Raw genomic sequence first — 22,644 nt, forward strand, 5'->3', positions numbered from 1 at the left:
CCCATTAATCTACTCTCAATCATCAGTAAGGTGATGGAAGGAATCATCAACAGTTATCATGCAACATTTGTTTAGCAATAACCTGCTCACTGACGCTCACTTTGGGTTCTGCCAGGATCACTCGGCCCCTAACCTCATTACAGCCTTAGTTTGGACATTGGCAAAAGAGCTGAACTCCAGAGGTGAGGTGAGAATGCCTGCCCTTGACATTAAAGCGGAATTTGATTGAGTGTGGCATCAAGGAGCCCTGGCAAAATGGGAGTCAGTAGAAATCGGGGGGGGAGACTCTGCTGGTTGGAGTCATACCTAGCATGAAGGAAGATGGTTGTGGTTGTTGGAGGTCAATCATTTCAGTTCCAGGACATCACTGCAGGAGTTCCTCACGGTAGCGTCCTAGGCCCAACCATCACCGGCTGCTTATTCAATGACCTTCCATCATCAGGTCAGAAGTGGGATGTTCGCTGATGATTGCACAATGACTCATACTGAAGCAGTCCATGTCCAAATGCAGCAAAACTTGGACAATATCCAGGCTTGGGCTGACAAGTGGCAAGTAACTTTCACATCACACAAGTGCCAGACAATGACCACCTCCAACAAGAGAGAATCTAACCATCGCCCCATGACATTCAATGGTGCCACCATTGCAGAATCCCCCACTATCAACATCCTGGGGGGTTACCATCAACCAGAAACTGACCTGGACTAAATACTGTGGCTGCAAGAGCAGGTCAGAATCCTGTGGCGAGTAACTCACCACCTGACTCCCCAAAGCCTGTCCACCACCTACAAGGCACAAGTCAGGAGTGTGATGGAATATTCTCCACTTGCCTGGATGAATGCAGCTCCCACAACACTGAAGAAGCTCAACACCATCCAGGACAAATCAGCCCACTTCATTGGCACCCTATTTACATAAATTCGCTCCCTCCACCACCGCACAATGGCAGCAGTGTGTATCATCTACAAGATTCACTGTAGGAATGCACCAAGGCTCCTTAGACAGCACCTCCCAAATCTATGAGCGCTACCATCTAGAAGGACAAGGGCAGCAGGTAGATGGGAATACCACCACCTGCAAGTTCCCCTCCAAGCCACATACCACCCTGACTTGGAAATATATCGCTATTCCTTCACTGTTGCTGGGTCAAAATCCTGGAACTCCCTAACAGCATTGTGGGTGTACCTACACTATTTGGCCTGCAGCAGTTCAAGAAAACAGTTCACTAACACCTTCTCAAGGGCAATGAGGGATGGACAATAAATGCTGGCCTAGCCAGCGAAGCCCACATCCCATGAATTCATTTTTAAAAAACAACAGGTGGAGGAAATTCTCGATTTTTTCAAAAGTGGATGTGGTTTAGTTGACCATTTACTATTAATTCAAGCTCCAGAGGTAATTACCTCTGAATAGTAACCTGCTGAGAATCTGAAGAACAATGTGCCAAATTTTGCTTTAAAAAAATGCTTGTAAAGGATGCATTTCACCTCCGCTTGATTTTCATGAAGTTACTGCATTTGCATATTAATTATCCATCAAAGTCTAGTTATTAAGTGTTCTTTTAACATTTGATCGTTTTTGACTGCCAATCATCTTTAGCACAGAGTGAATAATTGTAAGTGTGGATTCTCCTTCAGGTTATGAATTGGTATTTTTCTCTTTTTTCTTTCTCAACGCAATCTTTCTTTCCTTGTCTTCTGTCTCTGTGATTGGACATTGAATTCATCTTCTAAAACTTCCCCCTTTTCAGTCGTTCCTTTTTATCTTTCAGTCCTTAAATCTTGCTGGTCAAGGACAGATACTTGTTATCAAGATCCCAAATGTCCCATTGCTCTTGTTGTGTTACCAGCTTGTATGTCCAGTGACTTTGTAGTCAATTTTTAAAACCTGAAGTTGTACAACTAAATCTAACTGGGCATCTTGCAAGATGCCCACTCCAGCAAGATGTGGCTCCATATCATTTATCCAAATTTGTGTAACACTCCGAAAGTCAACCGTCAGGTTGCCAGCAAATAATCAGGTTAAAGTCTTTAACTTTTGTGCCAGAATGACTATTCAGCCCCTCAAGCCCATGCCAGCTCTCTGTAGAGCCATCCAGTCAGTCCCATTTCCCTGCTCTGTTACTGCAGCCTTGCAAGTTTTTATCTCTCGAGTGTCTAACCAATTTCATTTTGAAAACATTGATCGTTTCCACTTCCCTCATAGGCAGCATGTTCAAGATCGATTATCATTGAGTAATAAAAATAAAAGTTGTTCCTCACATCCCTGCTGCATGTCTTGCCCAAAATATTACATTTGTGTCACTTAATCTTTGTACCATCAGCTAATGGGAATAGTGTGGGACGTGGTCCAGTTCTGTGGCTACCCAGGGTTTGGCTAGGAATTTTCTGCCTGCTATTTCTTGGGTAACTATCCAGGTAAGTTGATCGGAACTGTCTGAAGTCTTTGACTCTGAACTCAGAGTCAAAGACTTTCACAGCGGGTCCCAGGGAGCACGGGAATTGTTCGTCGGAAGTTCAAACTTCCTGGGTAATTCCCTCTGAGGTCAGTGCACCAGGACTTCCACGAGCTCCTGACATGCATCTTGGGTTGTCATCCGGCCTCCAACAATCCGGAGACTGGGCCATTCTCTGTTTACGTGCTATCAAAACCTTTTCATAATTTTTCCAGACCTCTAAGTTACTTCTCAGCCTTTTTTAAGAGGAAAAAGAACCAGCCTGTCAATCCTTTCCTGATACATGTATACCTATGCATTTCTGGTATCATCCTCGTAAATTTTCTTTGCACCCTCTGTATCCTTTTCTACAATATGGCATGTGGTGCTCTTAAGTGTGGTCTAACCAAGGTTTGGTACAGGTTTAGCATAACTTCTTTTCAATTCTATCCCTCTAGAAATACAGCCTAGTGCTTGGTTTGTTTGTTTTTAATGACCTTGCTAACTTGTGACGCAATTTTAGTATTTGGTGGGTTTTTACTCTGATCCCTTCATTCCTCTCCCTCACCTGTACTTGCATCTTCCAAGTAATACTTGATCCCTACTATTGTTTATACCAAAATATACTACCCTATTTATCTGCTTTGAACTTCACTTGCCAACTGTTTGCTCATTCTGCAAGTTTATTAGTGTCCTCCTTTACTCCCATTCTCTGCTTTCAGGTTTGAAGCCTGCTAGCCACTTGTTCCCTGACTTCATATTCTCTGACTTTTTATTCATTAGTCTATTATGGGGCACTTTATCAAAGGGTCTTTATCAAAGCAAAGATGTTATTCTGCACAGGAAGCTGACTGGAAAAATTCTATGTGGCACATTGAACAGAATTTGAAATGGAAACCAAAAACTTAGTTTAATGATACTGAGCAGTTTTTCAAAAATTAGGCCCTTTTTTTTGGCAAATGGGAGTTTATTTTTCCTTTTACCAAGTATTCAGGAAATTTAAGTGTTTCTATAAATCGCAGCCTCCTACAGAGAGAGAAACTGAAAGCATGAAGATATTATGCTCGCAAGGTGCAGCAGTTCAGTGTGTTCAGGATTATGCAGAAATAAAAGCAGAGGATCTCAATATTTATTACTGTAACATTTAAAATCTCGTTTTTATGTAATCAAGTTCATAACTAAAGCACTTGTATGTATGCATCTGATATTCTGCTCAATGGGTGAAGTACAGAACATGTCCTGACAAATTGAACAGAATTACATTCATTTCAATACTCTGTTTTTCAGTCAATACTTGACATTGCAGCTTGCAAATTGTTTATTTGCTTTGGAATGCATGACCCATTTAAATTATCAAATTTATTGCAAATCTTATTTTGAAGAATTTAGCAAAATTTCATATAAAACTCAATTAGCCAGAACACACTTCTCCCTCCCTCATTACAGACATACCTAGTTCCCTGCTTGATTTGTCTCTACAGTGAATGAAAACCAATCATTTCTTGTGGTGATCTTGAAGCAAAATGACCACAGCTTGCAACCAGAAGAGACTGGTTTTTATTTTCGTTCGTTGCAAGTATCGGTGGTTGTTATGCACAGTATCTGCGTACTGTATGCTAATTTTAAGTAAATGTGTCTTGAGTAATACTGAGCTATGCGGATCAAGAATTACCAAGTTAGCTGAGCATGGGTGGAGCTGCAGCAGCTGATCTTGCTGTTCCTTTTCACTTGGTAAGGAAAAGAATTCTATCCAAAGGTCTGGTAGCAAGTGCATGTGTGTATACTAGCTGACAACAGGATCAGGCTTACATTATCATATTGGTTGAACAACCTTGCAGCACTTGCTGAGGCTCTCACAGGGCAGTTGGTCAACATTTCTAAAGTCAGGGCCCTGCCAATGGATCTGTATCCACATAACCCATCACTTTCAAGGGAGGATGACAGAAATTATTTGAAGGTGGAGGAATATGCACCTTTGACCAAATATAATACTATGCATACCTTACAGCCAATGCCCCAGACGACTCCATCACTGTCCCTGGGTCTGTCCTGTCCCACCGACAGGACAGAACAACAAAGGTGACAGCACAGTGATATACTGTCAGGAGGGAGTGACCCTCGGAGTTCTCAACATTGACTGACTGCAGACCCCATGAAGTCCAATGGCATCAAACATGGGAACTGCCCTCCCTCAAGATGAATCAGTATTTCTCCATGTTGAACATCACTTGGAAGATGCATTAAGGACAGTGAGGGTACAGAATATACTCTGCATGAGGGATTTCAATGTCTATCACCAAGGGTGACTTGCCAGCCTGCTACCCAAGTCCTGAAGGACATATCTGCTGGCTGGCCTGGACCTGTAGCAAGCAGGGAAAGGACCAGAAAAAAGGGAAAGACTTACTTAGACTCATCCTTATCAATCTACCTGTTGCAGATGCATCTGTCCATGATAGTTTTGTAAGGAGTGACCTATACAAGGAGTACCATCCTTGCAGAGACAAAGCCCTGGCTTCACACCGAGGACACCATCCTAAATGGGTTAGACTCAACAGATCTAGCAGTTCAAAACAGGGCATCGATGCTAAAACCTCAAACATCAACATTCTAGGGTTACCATTGACCAGAAAATTAACTGGGCCACCTGTATAAATACTGTGGCTACAAAGGCAAGTTAGAGGCTGGGAATTCTGCAGCAAGTAATTCATCTCCTAACTCCCCAGAACCTGTCCATCATCTATACACACCAGGAGTACAAAGAAATAATCTCCTCTTGCCTGGATGTGTGCAACTTCACTAAAGCCTATCCATTTTAGACCTGAATAATCACTCCCTCCCTCCACTGCCCGTGCACAGCAGCAGCAGTGTACCATTTATAAGCTGTACTGCAGCAACTTGCCAAGGCTCCTTTGACAGCACCTCCCAAACTTGTGACCTTTACTATCTAGGAGAACAAGGGCAACATGCTACTAGGAGTCAAATCTCACATCCATCCTGGCTTGAAACTGTATCACCAATCCTTCATTGTCCCTAGGTCAAAATCCTACAATTCCTTCCCTAAAAGCACTGTTGGGTGTACCTGCACCACATGGACTGTAGCAATTGAAAAAGGCACCAGGCACCTTTTCAAAGGTAATTAGGGGTGAGCCATAAATGTTGGCCATGTCAACGGCATGCACATAAATTGAATGAAAATTTGAAAAACACCACTTTCTTTGAATACTCTGAAGCACCATTGTGTTTGTGTTGGTCCTATATCTCTATCTATATCTGTATAGATGTTTCTGTATATGTCTAGTAGATAAATCTATAGATTATTATCAGTTCCTCAAATGAGGATGTCTGCTAGGCATCATGATTTTTATATATGTCTATATGATATCATAATCTCACAACTCCAAGCTAGTTAAACACTGTTTTTCCCTTAACAAATCTATGCTGGTTTCCCCTTAACAAATCTGTGCTTGCTTTCCTTACTTAACCCAGATTTGTCCAAGGGACTATTAATTTTGACCTGAATCTTGTTTCTCTAAGTTTCTCTACCACTGAAGTTAAACTGACTGGCCTGCAGTTGCTGGGCTTATCTTTACACCCTTTCTTGAGAAAGGGTGTATCATTTGCAATTCTCCAGTTCTCTGGCACTACCTCTGATTCTAAGGAAGACGGAAATTGTGGCCAGTGCCTCCGCAATTCCCACTCTCACTTCCCTCCGTATCCTTGGTTGCATCTCATCCAGTACTGGCGCTTATCAACTTAAATACAAACAGCCTATCCAATACCACCTCCTTATCAATTTAAATCATTTTAGTGTATTAATTACAATCTCTTTCATCATGGCCTAGGTAGCACCTTCTTCCGTGGTAAAAACGGATGCAAGATATTATTTTCAATACCTTGGCCATGCTCCATGCTTGGATCCCCTTTTTGATCCCTAATTGGATATCTAGATACATCTGTCATGTGTTTATGATTGATTCTGCTCTTGTAGCTGAAAAGAGTGACTTCACAAATGTCATTGACATTTATCTTATGCAACAACGTCTGCTGTTTTTGCTTCATAGAGGAAGGTGTTGTGCAGGAGACTGAGGATGTCTTCAGAAGTTACGTCTTCTTCCGGTACCAATCGGAGAGGGATGAAGGAGAGAATGTCCCAGAAGATCCAGAGATAACTGAGATGCATCAGCCTCCTGAAAAGTAGGATATTGGTATAGTATAATATCAACTTAAAATAGTGTTAAGCAGGCACGCAACTGAAGAAATACTAAATGCAGTTTGTAGTATCAACATTTTTAGGTGAGTTATGGGTCTTTTGTGAAAGGAAAGAAAAAGACATCATAGATCAATATCTTGCTTTGTTTTCACTCATGGAGTCTTTTGCACGCTACATGATGTGTTGTTTTTTCTGGGGATTTTGCATTGAATACCTTAAGCAATGTGCAGAATAGCTTAATAAAATTGAGTAGAATCGTGGAATGTTGCAACAGCAAATCAGGCTATCTGTCCCATAAAAGTTACACTAGTGTTTTTTTTCCACATCAGCCACTTCATCTCAGCATCCCATTGTGTTGTGACTTTCTAAGTAAGAGTGACCTTCCTCTTTTTTTCTTCCCACCCCTCCTCCCCCTCAAGTACTCCAACTCTGGTGGGCCGGCAACTTGCTCTTATTGGAGATGACATCAATCGCAGATATGATCTAGAGTTCCACAATCTGCTGTCAACCCTGCCACTCAATGCAGAGAATGCCTACGACTACTTCCGGAAAATAGCTGATGGGTAAGGGCCTGGCTGATGTCAATTGTGAAGACAAACTATTTGCAACGGTCCTGGGGTTGCATGGAAGGCAGAGCGTGGAAGATTTTTTTTAATGTGGAAGTTGCATTCGTTTTAAAGAGAACCTAATCCATTTAATCTGATTATTCTAGAACAATGTTACTGGGCTTGTTGCTGGGTTTCAACTGGGCAATTAAAAGTTAGGTGGTGGTACAACTGGAAGCACAAAATGAAATCATTTGGACTCTGGTTTTGGCAAACAAAACTTGAGGATATGTTGATGAGTTGTAACTACCCACTTGTGGCAAAATAAAATAGTACAATCAAGATTTGTAAATAATTATGCACTAAATCACCACTTAGTAAGTTCTGGAATGATTTATGTATGTTCATTGATGCTTTAATGCTCTTCCAGCTATTATATACAATGTTTATTTCTATTTGGAGCTGGGAAGTACCTGTTGACTTAGATTCAAACATTCCCTTGTTTCCACATTTTTTAACATAGTGAAATATTACTGAATGTAACATCATAAGAACATTAAAATTTGGAGCAAGAGCAAAGAATGTGGTGCAGCAAGCCCCCTCCATTCACAATCCACATATGATTATTTGATCAATGCTCTCACCTGACACCGCTCCATGAGGCACTATTTAAGGAACGCAGTGTTTGTGGTTTTCCCTACCTAGGAAAAAGTTCAGCCAGTCTATATAACTCTCAATCCCCCTTCTACGCACTGTTCCAACTACCTTCCAAAGTATTAAAGGATCCCCAATTCGTTCCTTCTCTAGGGGCATATTCTTCCCAAGGTAATCAAGTGATGACATCTAAAATATTAGGTGCCACTGTATGTTTGTGTGTGTGTGTGTGTGTAGTTATTTTAGTTTATAACTCTATGTTCTTTTGCTATTTTTGCAAATTTGTTACTGAGCACTACTGTTTTAAAGCTTTTTTTTGATCACCAAAGGAAAGTTTTTTTGGCTACTATCTATCAATTGTACCATTTGGGCCCAATTACAAATATGTTCCAGAAGTTGATTCTCTAGGCTGAACTGATTTTGAATTATGGAACTTAAAATTATAAACGTCTTAAACAACATATGCTAACACTAAATTTTAATTCCACATTACTAATTGGCTTGCATTTTGCACTCAGCAGAACTCCATAAATTAGTACTGCTGCAGCTTCTGTTTCCTCATTTACAATATGTATTCTGTTCTCCCTTATATGCTTTTTTATGGATTGTCATTCTTATTTCCTTGGTCTTTGAGTATCTTCTTAAGGTGTACCTTGAATCTTTACGTAGGATAGCATAAGCACATGTTTAGTTGTTTGGTAGTAGAGAACCTGAGTATTGCTGAAAAAAAGAGACATGCAAGTGAAGCTTTTCATCTTGCACTCATCAGGACTGCTTGCAAGATAAACCAACAGTAAAGGGAGCAATAATTTATATTGCACGAGAAGCTAGTGCTGATTGATTGGGTAGAAGCGTTGCCATGGAGAGATCAGTTAACTGCCAAGCTTTTGTTAAAATTCAGACTAGACAGGTTGACTCTGGTCAAGGCATTGCCATGAGGAATGAACAGGGGAATGGGTGCACCCCAAGCTTTTGTTTAGTCGCAAAAGGTGCAATGTATGGACATGCTCCTTTTGTCTGCAAAGAAAAAGGCCGTGTGTGTGAATATATATAACTTCTAGCATATGTAATTCAGCTACACTGCAAGCCCAACTGATGATCCTAATTTGGTTTTCATTACGTTAGATGTGATTCCACGATTCGACGACACTTGCTGAACAATCGTGTGTGTGCTAAGGATTACAGTGAAAGCCAGTTGAAAGCCAACTCCTGATGAGTGCAAGATGAAAAGCTTTGATAACATATCTCTTTTTTTTCAGCCATACTCAAGCACATGTTTATTTATCTCCTGGATATATAATTTTTTGGGAGGTGGGAAGGAGCAGATTTTTAAGCAAATGCAGTAGTCTAAAGTAACTTGAATCAAATCAAGAATTACCAATGAATGATGCCCACTGTAGTTAAGTATCCTAATCCAATTCCTTACCAAATGATTTGAATTGGTCATTAAGTTTCAAACAATTTTTGAAGTAGCATACATACATTGTGATTTTTATAACCCCTCTGTTATGGGCAACTAGCATTGCTCAATGCAAATGTCTGCCTAATAATTTTGAAATGTGGAAATTATTACTGCTTATGATTTCATACTGTGCATTTGTACATCAACATGGAAATGTTAACGTGTTTGAAATTCAGGCATATTCATTCCTTATAGTTTAAGATAGTGAGGGATATGGGACACAGAGGGTCAAAATTGGATGCTACTCATTCCTATGTTCCTGAAATAAGATATAAGCAAAATTAAAGTTTTAATTTTCTTCAAAAATTGTCAATGCTGATGCTCGCTGTTCAGACCTTGTCTAACTGTCTTTCCTATCCTTTTATTTCTGCTTTCCTTTGGATGCTGGACTTAGAGTCTTAACTATAGCTTGACTATTACTGCTTTACAACAGCAAAAAAGGCAGGTAAACATACTCACTCTCATTTTGCTTTGTAATTCTTTCCCAACCTATTTAATACCATTAAGATAACTTGCAACAAAGAAACCTCTGACTCCAGTTCATTAAGTTGTTAATGTGCAACTTTAAAAAAGACGTAAAACTAGGAATAATTCAAACCAATCTATTCTGTTCATAAAAATGTCAGAATGGCAAGTGATTCAGAAATACACATTGCATCCCAATTCCCTCCCCAGATATTAGATTAGATAGTCTCTGTTTGGTCGTAAGTGTTTGATGTTGGCATGACTGACTGCAGTAGATGATTACCATTGTTTTGTTTAAAATGCCAGTAACACATGCAGTTTATAAAGTAGCATGTTCAATTTCCAGTGGTTGGTGTGCAAGAGCTTTTTGAGAGCTCTCAATAAGGGGTGGTGGTGGTGTGTTACAGTTCGCTCAGGCTTTTACATATTGTAATCTGGAACTATGGATAGTGGTGTAGAGTCTCCAACTTTCTTTCTACCACATGGCTGACCAGGAACCTTTCCCCCTTTACTGCCTGCCATTGGCATGTATTGACAACAAATTGTTTGGAAAGCGTTGTGAATGCACCCTCCTTGGCCATCAAGTCCTGTGGTGGGCCTCGAAACTAGAGCTCATATGAACATACGAAATAGGAGCAGAAGTAGGCCATTCAGTTCCTCAAGCCTGCTCCATCATTCAATAAGATCATGGCTGATCTGTTTGTGTTTTGAGTTCCACATTCCCATCTACCCCCGATAATAAATTCTTGATAGGCAAGGGAATCAGTCTACCTCTGCCTTACAAGTATTGTGACCCCACCTCCACTGCCTTCTGAGGCAGTGTTCCAAAGCTGCATAACAATCTGAGAGAAAATTTCTCCTCACCTCTTCTTATAATGGCGACCCTTAATTTTAAAACAGTGCCCCCTAGCTCTGGACTTGCCCACAAGAGGAACCATCTTTTCCACATTCACCTTGTCAAGACCATTCAATCAAGTCACCCCTAATTCTTCTAAATTCCAGTGGAAACGAGCCCAGCCTGTCCAACCTATCTTCATACAACCTGCTCATTCCAGGTATCAATTTAGTAAACCTCCTCTGAATGCCCTCCAATGCATTTACATCCTTCCTTAAATAAGGAGACCAAAACTGCACTCAGTATTCAAGATGCGATCTCACCAATGCCCTGTATAACTGAAGTATAACATCCTTACTTTTATGTTCAATTCCCCTCGTAATAAGGGATAGCATTCCATTAGCTGCCTTTACGTGCTGTACCTGCATACTAACTTGAGCTCCCGTCATCTAATTAATTGATGTAAATTGTAAAAAGTTGAGGCTCCAGCATAGATCCCTGTGGGACTCTACTCGTCACATCCTGCCAACCAGAATCAAAAACACCCATTTATGCATACTTTGTTTTCTGCCAGCTAGCTAATCTTCTATCCAGGCTAATATGTTACCCCCTACACTGAGCTTTTACTTCCTGCAATAACCTTTGATGTGACACTTTATCAAATGCTTCCTGGGAACCCAAGTACAGTATGTCTACAGGCTCCCCTCTATCCATCGCACATGTTACTCCTTCAAAGAACGATAATAAATTGGCTAAACATGATTTCCCCTTCATAAAATCATGCTGATTCTTCCCAATTACCTTGAGCTTTTCTAAGTCCCCAGCTATAACCTCCTTAATGATCAATTCTAACACCATTCCCAGACGTCAAGCTAACTGACCTATTGTTTCCTGTTTTCTGCCTCCCTCCTTGAATAGAGGAATTATATTTGCTGCTTTCCAGTCTGATGGAGCCCCTCCAGAATTTAATTTTGCTCAGTACTGCTTTCCTAGTAACTACAATTTCACCAAATTCCCCTCTCCCCTCCACCTCCCGATTTACAGCTATTGCTGGAATGTTTTTTGTATCTTCTATATGGTGAAGACAGAAGCAAAATATTTGTTCATTTCATCTGCCATTTCCTTATTATCTACTATTAACTCCCTATTCTCACTCTCTACAGGACTATAACTCACTTTACCTACTCTTTTCCTGTTTAAATACCCGTAGAAACTCTTGCTATTCATTTTTACATTTCTAGCTAATTTCCTTTCATACGCTAATTTCTTTCTCCGGATTCACCTTTTCGTCATTCTCTGCCGTTCTTTATATTCTGACCAATCATCTGCCCTCCCACTCATCTTTGCGCAGTTATATGCTTTTTCTCTGTTTGATGCTTTCCCTAACTACTTCAGTTAACCACAGATGGTGGGTCCTCCCTTTAGAATTTTTCTTTATAGTAGGAATATACTTATTCTGAGTATTCTGAAATAACCCCTTAAATGTCTGTCACTGTTTCTCTATTGATCTATTCCGTAGAGTAGTAACCCAGTTCATTTCAGCTAGCTCAGTTTTCATGCCCACAAGGTTTCCCTTATTTAAGTTTAAAATAGTGGTCTTAGACCCACTCTTCTCCCTTTCAAACTGGATGTAAACTTCAATCATGTTGTGGTCGCTGCTGCCTAGGGATGCCTTTCCTCTGAGGTCATTAATCCTGTCACATTACACAGTACCAAATCTAATATAACCTGCTCTCTGGTTGGTTCCAGAACGTGCTGCTCCAAGAAACTATCTCGAAAGCATTCTAAAGAACTCCTCATCCAGGCTACGACTGCCAATCTGATTTTCCCAGTTGATATGTAGATAAAAGTCACCCATGATTTATTGCTGCCCTTTTATCACAAGCACCCAATATTTCTTGTATACTTTGCCCTACATTGTGGTTACTGTTAGGGGACCTGTAGACCACTCCCACTCGTGGTGACTTTCCCCTACTATTCCTCAACTCCATCCAAACTTATTCTACATCCTGATCTCCTGAACCAAGGTTATCTCTAACTAACTGTATTTCACAAATGCCTACCTTGATTAACATTGCTACCTGTCCACCTTTACCTAGCTTCCTATTCTGATTGAAGTTCATATACCCCTCTATATTCAGGACTTAATCCTTGCCACCTTGCAACCAGATCTCTGTAATGGCTATCAGGTCACATTTATTTACTTCAGTGTGCTTTATGAATGTGTTTTACTTCATGAATGCTACGCGCATTCAGATACGGAGCCTTTGGTTTTAGTCTTTTTGCTATCTTTGTGACATCTAGTCTTCCATTCTTAGTTTTTTTTTCTCTCTCTCCCTGCCATTCTCCAACCCTCATTTCCCATATTATTATTTTCCACTCTTACCTTGTCTCTACTCTTTGACATGCTACATCTTTCCACATTTGATCCCTTGCCCCCACTACTTAATTTAAAACCCCCTCTACTTCCCTAGCTATGCGATTCGCAAGAACACTGGTCCCAGCCCGGTTCAGGTAGAGACCATTCCAAAGGTACAGCCCCCACTTTCCACTGGTGCCAATGCCCCACAAGCTGGAACCCACTTCTCCCACACCAGCCATGAGCCATGCATCCATCTCTCCAATTTTATGTACCGTGTGCCCATTTGCATGTGGCTCAGGTAATGATCCAGTGATTATAACCTTTGAGATTCTGCTTTTCAATTTAGTGCCTAGCTCCTCATACTGTCTACGCAGAACCTCTTTCCGAGTTCTACCTATGTCATTGGTAGCTACATGGGCAATGACAACTGGAACCTCCCCCTTCCACTGCAAATCTCCAGCTCTGAGCAGATGCCCTGAACCTTGGCACCAGGCAGGCAACACAGCTGTCTGGACTCTCGCTCCTTGCTACAGAGAACAGTGTCATTCCACCCCACTATACTGTCTCCTACTACCTCAATGTTCCTTTTTGCTCCCCCACTTGAATGGCTTCCTGTAACACAGTGCCATAGTCAGTTTGCTCATCTGCCCTGCAGCCCCCACTCATCCAAACAAGCTGAGAGAACCTCAAACCTATTGGACAATTGCACTCCTGCCCTCTGGGTCCTCTTAGCTGCCTCACTTGCAGTCACACCCTCCTGTCCCTGACCACTGACCAAATCAGTGGTGTGACTGCCCCCGGTACAAAACATCCACGTAATGTTTCCTCTCCCTGATGTGTTGCAGAGTCTGCAGCTCAGCCTCCATTGAATGGCTCTGAGCCGAAGTTCCTTGAGCCACAAACCCTTACTGTAGATGTGTTTGCCCTGGATCACAATGTTATCCAGGAGCTCCCACATGCTGCAGCCTTGATACATCACCTGTCCTGCCATCCTTAATGTGTTTTAAGTAATTGCTTATTATGTTAATCACTTATGTTGATTTTTAAAATATATTTTATTAACTTTACCACCAATTTGTGTACTATTTTAAAGCTTAGGGATAGAATAGAACTTACCCGCTTACCAGGCACTCACCAAACAGCTAGCTCCTTTCCCTGCGATTCCTACAGGGTGAGAAAGATAGAAGAAGGAAACAAACACCCCCTTCCCCTGCCCCCTTCACCGTTGGCTCAGAGCTCCTTGGCAAAGCAACTTGACACAAGATAGATTAGAGTTGCCAAATTCTAGAAATAAATTTTAATGAGAATATCAGAAAAGTTGATTTAAATCAACAACTCAAGCTTGGGTGTTAACTGCTATGATTACTTTATTTAGAATCATGCTGTGTTATTGTTAAACTCTTTTTTAAAAAAAAAACATGCTTATCCTAGCACAAATTGGATTTAAAAGTTGAAGATATTGAGTGACAATTGATCCACTCAGAACAGGGAGATTTTGTAAGATTTGATGCATAACATAGAAAATTTACTGACTATACCAACAGGAGGCCATTTAACTCATCAGGTCTCTACCAGTCAAAAAAAAAGAACTGTCCAGTCTAATCCTACTGTCCAGCTCTGAAACAAAAGTTTTGTAGTTTTTTGCACTTCAAGTACATATCCAGATACTTTTAAATGGCAGTGAAGGTTTCTACCTTTGCCACCCTTTCAGTCAGTGAGTTCCAGACCCTACGACTCTCTGGATGAAACACATTTCTTCTCAACTCCCCTTTAATCCTTCTGCCATCACTTTAATTCTACGCTCCCTGGTTATTGACCTCAATGAAAGGAAGCCGGTCCTTCCTATCTAGTCTATTTGTAGTTTTACACACCTGAATTAAATCTCACTTCCAAAGAAAAAAACCCATTCTATGCAATCTTTCCTCATAGCGAAATTTCTCCATTCCTGATAACACCTGCCTGAATCTCCTCTGTACCCTGCCTAATGGAATTACATTCTTCCTGTAACGCGATGACCAGAGCTGCACATCGGAGTTCCAGGATTTTGACCCAGTGACAGTGAAGGAACAGTGATATATCTCCAAGTTAGGATGGTGTGTGGCTTGGAGTGAAACTTGTGTGGTGGTGTTCTCAAATGTCTGCTGCCCTTGTCCTTCTAGGTGGTAGCAGTTGTGGGTTTGTAAGGTGCTGTCTAAGGAGCCATGGTAAGTTCCTGCAGTGCGTCTTGTAGATGGTACGCACTGCTGTCACTTTCCACCGGTGGTGGAGGGAGTGAATATTTGTGGATGACGTGACAGTCAAATGGGTTGCTTTATCCTGGATGGTGTCCAGTTTCTTCAGTGTTGTTGGAGCTGCACTCATGCAGGCAAATGGGGAGTATTCCATCACATTCCTGACTTGTGCCTTGTAGATGGTGGACAGGTTTTGGGGAGTCAGGAGATTGAGTTACTTGCCGCAGGATTCCAAGCCCCTGACCTGCTCTTGTAGCCACATTATTTATATGGCTAGTCCAGTTCAGTTTCTGGTCAGTGGTAACCCCCAGGATGTTGTTAGTGCCACATACCTACAGTCTACAGCCTTCTTCCTCACTAACAATCACAGAGCAAATTTTTGAATCATCCACAGTTTTAATCATGCTCCCTACCTTTTAAGTCTAAACCATTGATCCATACCAGGAGAAAGGAAAAACCTAGCACCAAGCCCTGTAGAACAGCCTTTCAGTCTCACAAACGCCCGTCGACCATTATTATTTGCTTCCTGTCTCTAAGCCAGTTTTGGATCTAACTTTCCCTTGGGCCCTTGAGCTCTTCCTTTTTTGACCAGTCTGCCATGTGCGACCTTGTCAAAGTTAATGAAGTTGGGCATAATTTTCCCTTCACAAACCTGTACTTGACGGTTCTTGGTTAATCTGTGCCATTTCTAAATGATTTATATTGTCCCTCAGAATTTTTTTCCAACAATTTGCCCACAACTGAGCTTAGGCTGACTGGCTTATAACTACTCTGTTCATCCCTCCCTTCCTTTTTAAACAATGGGTACAATATTAGCAGTCCTCCAAAACACACCTGCAGCCAGAAAGATTGAGGAGTGATTGTCAGAGCCTCTGCTATTTCCTTCCTTATCTTAGCCAGGGAAGCATTTCACCTGTGAATGGCGAAGTATCTACTGTCAAAGATATTAATAGTTCCTCTCTCCCTCTGTTCATATCATCCAATATTTCACACTTAGTGCCTACAATGTCTACTTCATCCTTTTCCTTTGTGAAGACTGACACATAGGCCGGGATTTTCCAGCCCAGCCATGGGGGATGCGATGGCCCAGCCAAGAGTCCATTGATTTTCATTGCGACTGGATAACCCTGGTGGTGGGTGGGGTTGGAGAATCCCACCCATAGTATTCATGAAGAATGGTGTCCACATCTTTCGCCTCCACACAAGTTACCTTTCAATCTCTATTGGTCTGACTTTTTTCCCCCTTGGTTATCCTCTTGCTTTATGTGTACATAAAGAGCATCTTTGAGTTTTCCTTCATTTTACTTGCCAATATTTTTCATGCCTTCTCTTTGCTTTCCTAATTTCGTTTTTTTAAATTTCACTTCATGCTTTGCATGCTGCTAGGCTTTCTGTGAGGTTAAGCTCTTAGTATCTGGCATAAGCTTCCCTTTTGCTTTATCCTATCATGTATCCACTTTGACATCCGGAGGGTCAAATTTGAGAGTCTCATTTTTTCTTTATGAACCCTCTCTCCTTGAATGCCTCCCACTGATCTGACATTGATTTATTTTCAAGTAGCTGTTTTCCCACCATTTTTGCCATTTTGGCTTAGTAAAATTGACCTTTTCCCCAGTTTAAAACTTTTACTGTGGTCTATTTTTGTCCTTTGCTATAGATACCCTAAATTGAACTGAATTAAAATCATTACCACCAAAATGCTCTCCATGGTTACCCCTTCCACCTGACTAGCTTCATTTTCTAAAACTTACTAGGTATATCTCATTTAAGTCTACCAGTTTGATGTGAGCTTTGTTGGCCAAATCAGATAACTACAGGAGTAGATTATGTAAATCCGTTTACTTACATTGTTGGTGTGATAAAATAACTAGTAAAAAAGCATAATATTGGTGCATTGTCAGATTTTAAGACAAAGGCAACATGATTTTGCATTCTGTATTAAAATTTCTGTTTTAACTATTTTTTTTCTGGTAAATCAGTATTTGAAGATAATGCTGGAATTGTACATTCCTCTTGCAGGCTTTTTGAAAGTGGCATAAACTGGGGCCGTGTGATAGCTCTGTTAGGATTTGGCTATCGAATGGCTATTTACGTCTTCCAGAAGGGTATGAAGGGATTCCTGAGCCAAATTGCAAAATTCATTGCAGAGTTTGTATTGAGAAATAGAATTGCAAGATGGATTGCAGCTCAAGGAGGCTGGGTGAGTAGTAGGAAGTTGATTGCTGGTTTTCAAATGTAAACTTGTTGTTAGATGAAGACTTATATGAATGCTATGAACAATTTGTTACTTCTCTTCTAAAGTGCAGTTTTGCACATGCCTGGTGCACTGCAATCAATATCTCTCAATTAGTCATTCTTTGTTCATGAGCCTTGGCAGTGAATGTCAAAGTTATTTCATCAAAGCCTAGTTCATTTCAGTTTTCCCAATATCCACATATACAGCCCTCCAACTACGACTGTTGTGAATAGCAGAGCATGCTTCCCAAGTCGCTGTCCCTTCTCCAGCCTTGACCTAGGAATTCTGAGGCCAATTTTAGCACAACTTTGCTAGTTAGGATCAGCTAACATAGAAGAGGAGTTGATTCCAGGGCATTCCTCATCTGTATACACAGCTGTCCGTTGAATGAGCCAAGTCAGAACACAAGAATTAAGAGCAGGAGTAGGGCCATTCAGCTCCTTGAGCCTGATAAGATCATGGCTGATCTCATTGTGGCTTACTGCACTTTCTTAACCATCCTCCATTACTCTTGACTCCTTTGTCAATCAAAAATCTTGTCTAACTCAGCCTTGTATATATTCAATGACCCAGCCTTCACTGTTCTTTGGGAAAGAGGATTCCACAAATGACCCTATGAGAGAAGAAATTACTCCACTTCCATCTTAAATAGGAGGCCCCTAATTTTTAAATAGAGTCCTCTAGTTCTAGACTACCCCACAAGGGGAAACATCCTCTTAGCATCAACCCTGTCAAGTGCCCACAGGATCTTATATGTTTCAATAAGATTATCTTTCATTCATCTAAATTCCAATGGACACAGGCCTAACCTGTCCAACCTTTCCTCCATGAGACAACGCCTTCACCCCAGGAATCAGACAAGTGAACCTTCTCTGAACTGTCCCTCATGCATTTATGTCCTTAAGTAAGGAGACCAAACCTATACACACTATTCCAGATGCAGTCTTATTAAGACCCTATCCAGCTGTATCAATACTTCCTACTTTTATAGTCTATTCCCCTGGCTATTGAGAAAATAATAATGATTTTTTTAAAATAAAAAATACATGTGCTATTTTTGGACATCTAAACACTATTTTATTTTTCCAAAGTAATAAAGTCATAATCTTCTGCCATGTTTGAGATTAAAGTAAAGGGTAAAGGATCTGTTTAATGTTGAACACTGAGCATTTTTAGAAAATTGGTGGTTTGTCCAAATTCCTTTCTTTTAAGATTAATTCAATGTTAAGTATGCTTGCATATTTAGTTCTCAGTCTTCCTTAATGCTGAAGGAATACTACTGAGAACACTAGAAATTGTATTACTACATTAAACTGCCCTTAACTGAAAGAGAAACAAAAGGCTAGGTTTCTGGGAGGTGTTTCTTAATTGCAATTCCTGACTGTTATATCAGACTTCTGAGAAATGAACCCCCGGTCGGTTGCTAGGGAAATAGAAACTAATTGAGAGATCTGATGTCAGCCTGTGGTCAGAACAGGTGTGTGGCTGTGCAGTCAGCTGTAAGGACTGAAACGGGGAAAAAAAAAATCTGAGAGCTGTCCAGGCATGCTGGAGAACTGGGTGGTTTTTATCAGAGTTGATCATAAAGTGTGCTAGGCTATTATTGAGTGGCCAGATGAACAGTACTCTGGGAAAGCTGTGCCATCAGGACTGTTGTGACCCAAGTAAGGGAGGTTTCGCAACAATGCGCCCTTGATGAAACAAAAACAAAAATAGCTTGAAAAACTCAGCAGGTCTGACAGCATCTGCGGAGAGGAATACAGTTACCGTTTCGAGTCTGTATGACTCTTCAGCAGAACTAAGGAAATATAGAAATGAGTGAAATACAAGCTGGTTGAGGGGGGTGGGACAGGTAGAGCTGGATAGAGGGCCAGTGGTTGGAGTAAAGATGTTTTTGGAGGCTATTGGTGATCGAATCCTGCATGAGGAGTGTTAGTTGAACTCCTGGCGGAGAACTGAGAAGGAGTTTGGGGCAGCATGTGGTGCCATGCGTTGAGGGCTAGCTGAGAAACCTGAGAGATTTACCTTTGTTGTATTGGCTATTTATTTAAAGTGTAATTTTTCATTTCTACTGAATATAATTTGCCTGTTAATTTGCATTTACTTTAAGTTGATTTTGGTTTGATTGTTACAGTAAAAGTTCTAAGAAGTGAAATCTTGCCCAACAGCTCCTTCCATTGAAATAATTTGGAAAGTTTGGTTCTTTCCTGTTAATGGGGATTGTGACAAAGGTTTGGAGATTGCCCTGGATCTCAAACCATTAGGCTGTGTAATGGGTTACTGGAATTTTCCAGAATTTAAACAAACGAGATTTCACATTTACTTTTGCTCACTGGGGAATCAACATGAGTACTTTAATGCTCAGGCCTTTTTGGATAGAATGGATTTGCCTCCGGTTAGCTGTTCCAGGGCACCAAAGGATAATTTGAAGACTGGACTAGAGGAATTGGGGTTGACTTAGAATCAGGAGCTAGGAAAGCAGAGATTGTTGGAAAATTGGCTCATTACTTGAAGCTTAAGAAAGAAAAGGACGTCCCTGATCAAGTGAAGCTGGCCAAAATTGCATTAGCAAAACAGAAAAGTAAGACGATTCAAACTGGAAAGACTGAAAATAAATTTTTTTTTAAAAATCTTGAGTTCAGGGAAAGGAGTAAGGAAAAAGACAGAAAAAAGCACACTTAGAAAGGGAGAAATTAGAATTGGATTGAGGAGAAAACTCCGTGTGGCATTGGAAGGAAAAGGTGAGGATGACCCAGAGGCAACTCTTCATACTTTTAATTAGGCAAGCAGCATTCACTTGGTTACCTAAATTTAGTGACGAAGGAGTAGAAATGTAACCTGTGTCATAAGTTGCCACAAAACCCAGCTGACTGAAAGAAGATTGGATTATGCTCTTCCAAAGTGTGTTTGTAGGGAAAGCTTTGGAGCCATAAAGCAGTGCAGAGTTCGGAGAGAGCAAAAGCCCATAAAGCAACATGGAGTTCAGACAGAGAGAGGGAGCTCATAAAACAGCACACACTCAGCTTGAAAAAATTGAGTAAAAAAACTACTGTGACATCACAGGAAACTATTAAGTTTAACTATTAACTATTATTTGACTGGTAAGTGCTTGGTGTAAGGGATAGTGTGTAGCCAGCTTAGAGCACCAGAATTAAGGTAGATCTATAAATAAAAAGAGCAAAAACATTTAAATAAATAAATAGGGGGAGGTAGTGGCATAGTGGTATTGTCACTGGACTAGTCATTCAGAGACACGGGGTAATGCTTTGGGGACCTGTTATGACACAGCAGTTGGTAAAGGCTGAGTTATTTAAAATCCCAGAGGGAACTTTTAAACAGCTGTTATAATCTATATTTTCAATTGATATGTTTGAGATGCAACTCTGAATTCAGAAATGAAACCACCAATCCTCCAAAGGTTTTTATATAAATTAAATTGAGCATTTATTAATTTTACAAGGTATTAAACAGATACACATGTCTACAAATTACTACCATAATAACTATTAAACAAAGCCCCAAATTAATTAGAGAGGTGGTCACACCGCAGATGAAGGGACTTGAGGAAGGAAGGGAATGGGTGACCAAGCAGACCAAGAGAAACAGGCAGGTAGTTCAGGAGTCCCCTGGGGTCCCACTCGTAAATCGGTATTCCATTTTGGAGGCAGATGAGGGCGCTGGTTCCTCCAGGGAGTGCAGACAGAACCAAGCTTCTGGCACCACAAGCAGCCTGTCTGAGGGGAGGAAGAGCAATAGTAATAGGGGATTCTATAGTCAGGGGAACTGACTGGCTGCAGGGCATCCTGAAGGGGGAGGTTGATAAGGCAGAGGTCACGGTACATGTTGGTACTAATGACACAGGTAGAAAGAGGGATGAGGTCTTGCATCAAGAATGCAGGGAGTTAGGCAGTAGACTAAAAAGCAGGACCTCTCGGGTTGTAATCTCTGGATTACTCCCAGTACCACATGCTAGCGAGCTCAGAAATAGGAGAATAGCGCAGATGAATACATAGCTTAAGAGTTGGTGCAGGAGGGAGGGTTTTAGATTCCTGGGTTACTGGGACCAATTCTGGGGAAGGTGGGACCTGTACAAGCGGGACGGTCTACATCTGAACCAGAGCGGGATGAACATCCTTGTGGGCAGGTTTGCTAGTGCTGTCGGGAGGAGTTTAAACTAATTTGGCAGGGGGAGGGGACACAATGTTAGCAGAATAGGGACACATCATAATACAGTAAAACAATCAAGTCAGGGGGAGTACAGCTGCATTAAGTTTAAAGGGACTAAGGCAAGGCTGGATGGCCTCTACTTTAATGCCAGGAGTATTACAGGTAAACGGATGAGTTAAGGGTGAGGATTGACATGTGGAATTGTGATATAGTAGTCATCACTGAGATGTGGTTGAGGGAGGGGCTGGATTGACAGCTCAACATTCCGGGATATAGAATCTTCAGGCGAGACAGTGGAGGGGGTAAAAGAGGAGGAGACATTGCATTATTAGTTAAGGAGTCAGTTACTGCAGTAAGGAGAGATGTTATCTTGGAGGGGGCATCGAATGAAGCTTTGTGGGTAGAGCTTAAGAATAAAAAAGGGGCAGCCACGTTGTTAGGTGTTTATTATAGACCCTCAGATAGTCAGTGGGAAATTGAGGAGCAAATATGTGCACAATTTGTGGAGGTGTGTAAAAACAATAACAATAGGGTAATTATATTAGATAATTTCAACTTTCCCAACATTAATTGAGATAGACATCGTGTTAAGGCCTTGGATGGAGTGGATTTCTTGAAATGTGTACAGGAGAACATTTTAGGTCAATATGGGGAATGAAGTTGGACAGGTGGCTGAGGTGGTGGTGGGGGAGCATTTTAGTGATAGTGACTACAACATGGTACAATTTTTAAGCTTGTTATGGACAAAGAAATAGACAAGTTGAAAAAAATGTTTTGGAATGGGGGAGAGCGGATTTTAGTAAAATAAGGCAGGACCTGACCAAGGTAGACTGGGAACAGCTACTTGTGGGGAAATCTACAGAGGAACAGTGGGGGACATTCAAAAAGGAAATGGGGAGGGTACAGGTTCAACATGTTCCCTCTAAGATGATAGGAAGGAGTAACAAGGCCAGAGAACCATGGATGACCAGAGATATTCAGGATATGATGAGAAGGAAAAGAGGCTTTTGGCAGGTGCAAGGGAAGCAAATCAGCGGAGGCA

At 41.1% G+C, this 22,644-nt stretch overlaps 2 protein-coding genes across 2 annotated transcripts in view; both read left to right on the forward strand.

Annotated features, from left to right (window-relative positions):
• Positions 1–22,644, forward strand: part of LOC144683585 (bcl-2 homologous antagonist/killer-like) — a 49,004-nt gene that overhangs the window by 13,387 nt on the left and 12,973 nt on the right. Inside the window, exons 3-5 of the mRNA XM_078546754.1 lie at positions 6,497–6,629; positions 7,065–7,208; positions 17,219–17,399. Coding sequence (XP_078402880.1) covers positions 6,497–6,629; positions 7,065–7,208; positions 17,219–17,399 — 458 coding nt within the window. The remainder of the gene's footprint in view (positions 1–6,496; positions 6,630–7,064; positions 7,209–17,218; positions 17,400–22,644) is intronic.
• Positions 17,360–22,644, forward strand: part of LOC144683586 (translocator protein-like) — a 91,288-nt gene continuing 86,003 nt past the window's right edge. Inside the window, exon 1 of the mRNA XM_078546755.1 lies at positions 17,360–17,399. Coding sequence (XP_078402881.1) covers positions 17,375–17,399 — 25 coding nt within the window. The 5' untranslated portion in view covers positions 17,360–17,374. The remainder of the gene's footprint in view (positions 17,400–22,644) is intronic.

This window comes from Cetorhinus maximus, chromosome 8 (genome assembly GCF_964194155.1).
Source record: "Cetorhinus maximus chromosome 8, sCetMax3.hap1.1, whole genome shotgun sequence".
Classification (NCBI taxonomy): Eukaryota; Metazoa; Chordata; class Chondrichthyes; order Lamniformes; family Cetorhinidae; genus Cetorhinus; species Cetorhinus maximus.